Source organism: Asterias amurensis, chromosome 1 (genome assembly GCF_032118995.1).
Source record: "Asterias amurensis chromosome 1, ASM3211899v1".
Classification (NCBI taxonomy): domain Eukaryota; kingdom Metazoa; phylum Echinodermata; class Asteroidea; order Forcipulatida; family Asteriidae; genus Asterias; species Asterias amurensis.
Window position 1 is genome coordinate 32,194,533 of NC_092648.1, and position 6,702 is coordinate 32,201,234.

At 36.9% G+C, this 6,702-nt stretch overlaps 1 protein-coding gene across 4 annotated transcripts in view; it reads right to left on the reverse strand.

Moving 5' to 3' along the window:
- The window catches only part of LOC139937021 (uncharacterized), a 30,677-nt gene that overhangs the window by 23,560 nt on the left and 415 nt on the right, over positions 1-6,702 (reverse strand). For 2 of the 4 annotated variants that reach the window (XM_071931994.1, XM_071931966.1), the window contains exon 2: positions 1,640-2,876. In XM_071931994.1, coding sequence (XP_071788095.1) covers positions 1,640-2,813 — 1,174 coding nt within the window. In that variant the 5' untranslated portion in view covers positions 2,814-2,876. Of the gene's footprint in view, positions 1-1,639; positions 2,877-3,128; positions 3,182-6,663; positions 6,689-6,702 lie in introns of those variants that run through there. The other 2 variants (XM_071931976.1, XM_071931985.1) reach the window with 2 other exon arrangements.

A 6,702-nucleotide genomic window follows, 5' to 3' on the forward strand; every position in this document is an offset into this window, starting at 1 on the left:
ATAAGGTTCAAAAAGGGAATTAATTTACTTATAAATTCAAAATTCAATTTTAATTGAATTTTAAAAATAAACAAATGATGTAATTGTCCTTCAGAATACTTACATACAGTCGTATCAATCATCCTTATGAAATTTTAAATCAAATTAAAATTTCATTGCAGCGCTCTGATTTTGATTTAGAAAAAAAAAATATCCCCAAGCAATCAAGGTACTATACACCTATTGCAACTGATACACTATCCCAATCCCATCTCAACCAATGCACTATCCCATAGCAACCAATGTACATCATGTACAACACCCACAGCAACAGCAGCTAGTTAGTACCAAGATATCTAGGCACAATATACGTACAGGCTGTGAAATAAACAATATATCGACTGGTTTTACTCATGCTATGGATAAATAATAATAATAAAACTACATCTCCCTCAGAGATCCCGGGGCGATGTATGTGTTTAAGAAATAATAATTAAAAACAAATTGACTGTTCTGTACTAATGAACTATTTTGGTATAAAAAAATAAAACAAAACCAAAAACAATATTAAGTCTATAGGATTTTAGGCATTGCATGGTGAGATATCAATGTATATTTGACTTATGGATCGTGATTAACTGGACTACCGCAGAGTCAGTTCTTAAATTGGTCTCGCTAAAGAAGTATTCCCAGCCTATTTTCTTTACCATCAGCCCAGAGAAATGTTAAAAAGCAGGACAGTTCTTTTCAGAACTGAGAAGTCTCCCGAACCCCCGAACATCTACTCCGCGGTAGTAGAATAAAGCAAGACAGTTCTCTAAGAACAAACTCTACCTGGCAAGTACATGTAGATACACACATGGTGTTACCGTAAACCAAATATACAATATTAAGTCTCTTAAAACAGCAGTTAGAAAAATAGTTCAACTTCAACCGCAATTTTCTCCAAACACAGAGTTTTGCCTGTGGTGCCAGCACCATACACTGTATGTCAGTTTGTGGCGGACAAACTAGATAATTCAATAATCAAAAGGTCTTAATTTAAAACAATAACAATATTAATTGCGTTATAAATTCCATAATATTTCCAAGCAAGGCCAAGAAGCAAGGCCAAGAAAGCACTAGTTAGTAAAACAATTTTTGGAAAATTAAGGGGAACAAATCAAACAAAAGGGGAAAGAACAATTGTGCACATAGTCTTTTTTTTAGCAAAGGAAATCGGCCATACAAATTCCTGCCCAATCCTTGAGTAAAAGCAAGAGTGCTATTAATTGTACACATGGGAACGTTAGTTCAAAGGTGCAGACTTTAAAGCGATTTTAAAATTGTTTTTATTGAATGTAAAACAAATCCAGATTTAGGCTCTGCTTTGTAAAAACAACATTGAATTCAATAATGAAACCATTAAATTCAATAATGAAACCACTGAATTCAATAATGAAACCATTGAATTCAATAAAAATAAAAAAAATATGAGACCGTGGGGCTGTTGACCTAAATATATTTGGGGAAAAAACAACGACGACGAATATACATTATCTTTCACTTTAAAACTATCTATTATTGCATCAAACATTTTTTATTCATCCGCACAGACAATCAGACATGACAAAAGCATTCACTCTCACATTGCTACACAATAGTTTATTTATACCCTTACCTGTGAGTTGAGATAGGACAGGATGTTTCGGCATAGTGGGAGACGTCTCAAATTTCACCCATCCGTCCCCTCTTTCTGCAGTCTCCTCTCTACCCCTGCCTGGTGACGACTGCACATTGTCCTCGTCCTCGAATGATACCCAATTACTGGACGCTGCTACGCCCATGGATGAAGCCAGATGCGTTGGCTGGGGATGCGACGGAGGACAGTTAGTCGATGAAGATTTGGTTACACAAGTGTCTAGCGTGCCAGCAGACAAAGCTTGTTTTATAATGCAAACCTCCCCCTTATTGACGATATCTATAGAATCTCTCTTTTCAGCAGAGTCAAGATTTGCTCGAGGCGTTTCAGTATCGTGATGCTTGATGTAAGAATTGTGGGGCACAGCAGCTGTTTGGGTCTTGGATGCTACACCAAGGCTTGGCTCGGCCAGCTTAGGTCCTGAGGGGTCCCAGCTTCTACACGCTTCATTGCCTCCAGTGTCAGTCTTGATACAGCTGCCGTTAGACTCAATTTGATGCTTTGAATGTGCCATTTTATCTTCAAGTGTGTTGTCAGCCGGTGCGTCCACTTGGGAATATGTATAATTAGGATCTGATGTACATGTGTCTCCATGGTAACTATTGGATTCTGTTTTGACATCACTTTCTTCATTTCCATTCCTCCGCGTAGGATGTAGATTATTTCTGATATTGTCATTCTGCGGTACTTTTAGTGATTCATTCAAGGCACTTTGGTGATCTTCGGTATTCATCGGCGAATCCAAACCTGAGTCAATTTCAGAATCCTGTTGGTCAACGATTGCTTTCTCTGTAAGTGTAACCTCAGGTGAGTTATCCAGTCTACTTGGTTTGTCCTGCATGGTTGACGCCGTGCTTAGCGCAGCGTCTTGTTGTTGTTCCATTTGGAGTTGCTCATGCTCAGGTGAACCAATGAGGTCGCCTGAATTGCTCCCAGACATGCTGGGATTTGAGATGCTATTATCGGGTAATTCCTGCCGATTCTTCGTCGAATGTGGTTCACCTGCAGGCAATTCCACTCTGCTCAAACCCACACTGTGATGGCTCTCTGCGCCATCATGGCCGTCTGGGGCAACTTCAGGACGGTGCTCCTCGGGCTGAGAGTCAGATGTTGCTGCATCCATTGATGCGGCGGTCGTTAATTCCTCAGCCATTTAGGCCTCAGATGACAATCGCCCAGCCTGGCTGAACGCACTACTTCTAGGTCCCTTCCAGACCTGTGTGTAGTAAACATACAAAATAACGTGTCTTTATATTGAGTCGTTCCTTTTTCAGAGCAAAAGAAATATTTCAAACACAATTTCTGGGTCGTTATGTTCTCACATGGGATTACATGTAAAATCAATACTCTTTCCATTTAATAGTCTACACATGTTAGCTATTTAAATGAATTCGATGATTGTCTACATGTGTACACAATCACTGATGTTAGTCCGTTATTTTATAAACATTATCACTAGTTAATGTACAACTGCTATGCATGTACTGTTCACCACCCCAGTGTGGACTCTGATCAGAAAGGACATGACCCAGCACCAGTCAATGAATTGGTCTATCTGCTGTACGGTGTAGCTGAGAGAAAAAATATCTACAAACGCTTTGCTTAGAACATAAAATATTCCCCACTGTCTGAAGTGCACAGATAAAAAAAATGCATTTAGGCCCCAGATTCAGAAAAAAATCTGAAGAGATTCTACAAAACAATTTGTTTTTACCAGGTTGAATGTTTTAAAACAATGCCCTCATCTTTATAGGAATGTGCAGTGTAAACACAATCAACAGTAAAATGTCTGTACAAATATGTTAAATGGTGGTTGAAATAAAAAGGAGCGGATTGACAGTTCAGAGACATATTTTATATGGATCACTTCAACACAACTCTAGCTCCCAGGGTAGCTTGTCATTCAAACCATTATAGGGGACCACAGGCGTGATATTTTGTTGTTGTAAGGGTGAGACAATTTGTCCATAGTCAAGAGTACCTCTATGACTGTGAGGTAAAGAAAAACATTCCGCATAAAAAAAAACAGGTATAAAAAATATCAAAGGGCACCGCAAGGCAATGGCCAGGAGGGCATGGAGCAATTGCCTCCATTGCCTTTGTGAAGTACAAGGCCTGGTATCCTCTTCTCGCATTCCAACTGCCAGTCTGAGCCTCTCTCTCTTCATGCTCTTTAAAGACACTGGACACTATTGATAATTACTGAAAATAATTATTAGCATAAAACCTTACTTGGTAACGAGTAATGGGGAGAGGATGATGGTATAAAACAATAAACGGTGCCCTCTGAAAGGCCATAGTTTTTGAGAAAGAAGTAATTTTCCACGAATTTGATTTCAAGACCTCAGATTTAGAATTTGAGGTCTTGAAATCAACCATCTAAATGCACACAACTTCATTTGACAAGGGTGTTTTTTCTTTCATTATTATCACGCATTGAGCTCAAATTTTCACAGGTTTGTTATTTTATGCACATGTTGAGATACACCAAATGAGAACACTGGTCTTTGACAATTACCAATAGTGTCCACTGTCTTTAAAGACACTGGACACTATTGGCAATTGTCAAAGGAAGAAAAAACACCCTTGTCACACGAAGTTGTGTGCTTTCAGGTACTTGATTTCAAGACCTCAAATTCTAAACCTGAGGTCTCGAAATCAAATTTGGGGGAAAATTAATTCTTTCTCGAAAAACTACCTTACTTCAGAGGGAGCCGTTTCTCACAATGTTTTATCCTTTTAAAAATAGCTCCCAATTACTTGTTTCCACGTTAGGTTTGTTTGTGCTAATTATTTATAAAAAGCGTTTGTTTTATAACAAAAAATTTGCACTGGTAAAAGAAAGAGGTTTCATTAATAATGATCCATGCCTCGAAATCGCATGGTTTACCTATTACTTTGTGAACTAACATGGTCGGCCATTTTGTGTAGTCATAAATTTAAATTAACTCAAAAAATTTGAGTGCCAAAAGAAAACCATGCTAATTCAAGGCATATTTGTGTGGATCATTTTGTTTCTACTTTGTATCATTATATGCATTAAATGACACAAACAGTTTCAAACGCTTTTCATAGTCCTAGAAAATTGAAAAATACGAAGAAACAAACTTTTTGTTCACAGAAAATGCTTACGACAACATGCAGAAAATCATGAGCTTGGCATTTCAAGTTGTCATTCCCTCACAGCCAAGCACGAAAAACAAACTTCAGGTTTTGTAAAAGGTACGTTCCGAAGTTTAATAAAGATTTCTGAGTTCCCTTTAGTGGAAGATCGTATAAACAAACAAACAAACAAACGTGGGTGTGTATAAACCTTTGTTTTTGACCAGTAAAAAGTGTTGAAACATGGGCGTGACACGCGAGGTTGCACCTGTGCTTATAAGACAGTTTCTTCATTCCTATTGGTCAGGAGCAACGGCTGAAACAGTTGTGCCACATCAACTAGTGGTTTAAACCCGCCGAGGCCTGGTTCTTGATCATTTACCTCGACTTCGTCTCGGTAAAATTATCAAGAACCAGGCCTCGTTGGGATTAAACCACTAGTTGAAAACCTCTTCACCACACATTGATTCCCTTTAATAGCCCATCATTGCAAAAACCCTTTATTAAAGCGCTTATCAACATGAAAAATAACGTTTGTTGTTTTCTACAGTACTGACCATGTACAGTCAGCTCAGTCAGGGGGTGTGGTACAAGAAGCAATTGTCAGCGACTGCATTCATAAACCCTTTTTAAAAATAATGGATAACTTTCCGTATGGCGACACCACTTTTTCACTCATTTTTACAAAAAGGGATATCTCATTGATACTATATTATTTCATATCGAATGAAAAAGTGGTGGCGCCATATGGAAACTTTTCCAAAATAATAATTAATTCAAATATCGTAGGAGGTCCTGTTTTCGAGGTGTCCCTAAAATCGTGGCAAATCTTTTACCTCTCTGTGCGCGATGTAAACAGTCCCTAGATAAAAATTGTGTGGTTTTATTTGCCAAGCAAAGAGTCTCCTCTCCCTTGACCAAAACTTAGAAACACGTAAGGCTCCACTGGATATTTGCACTTGTAAATGCAAAAAGTTTGGTATTTTAGGCATTTCTACAAGGTACAAATATATGTCATAATGTTGAGGCCATATAAAAATATTTGCCCACCGAAAAAGTTTCATCAAACACTATTTCAATTCACAATTCATGATGATCAAATCATGTGACTGAATATTTTGCTGAGCATTCTGGAAAAAAAATAGAGGCTTAAAGAAGCCATGTGCCTTATATCATTTTCTAATATTTTTGGAGCCTTTTTTTTTAACCCTCCGATCAATATTATTATTAATATTAAAATTTAAATGATCAGCTTGTTGGTTCAATTATCACTGTTTATTTATACGCTTTATTATAAATTTTAAAAGAAAAAAAAGGGGAAAAAATTAATAAAAATTAGATTTGAAAGCCAATGATTATTCACACTTTTTATTAAATTATTTATTTTTGTTATATTTGGCAAATTACCATGGTAATTTTAAAATTTCATTAAAAAGTATTTTGAATAAAACGAAGACAACTGCTGGCTATAGAGTCATACACAGAGTCTCAAAGAACACTTGTAGTCACTGTAGATGTTTCTTCCATGTATGGCCTTCACCGGGAAACCATGCTTTCTTGTTTGCCGTGAAAACAGGAAAAACTCTAAACAAATGGGGCCCGGTTGAAGTCATCGAAGATCGGTGTGTAGTGTGAACATTTCAATGTCCATCAAGTTTTAATATATGTTTGCATACTTCATATTAACAAAAGAAGGTAATTAGGGCATCGGTTGATATAAGGCATCATTATTTTTTTCCCAAATCAAAGAAAAAGGCATAATAGCGTGAAAACTGGTAAGGGGAGGATACATCATAATTATGTTATTAATAATATTAATATTAATAATAACAATAACATAATTATGATGTTTTTAATAACAATAAAAACTGCCACATTAAAAAAATATATTCAAACAAAACCTGCAATCGTTTCGGTCCAAAAATTCAGTCCAAAATAAA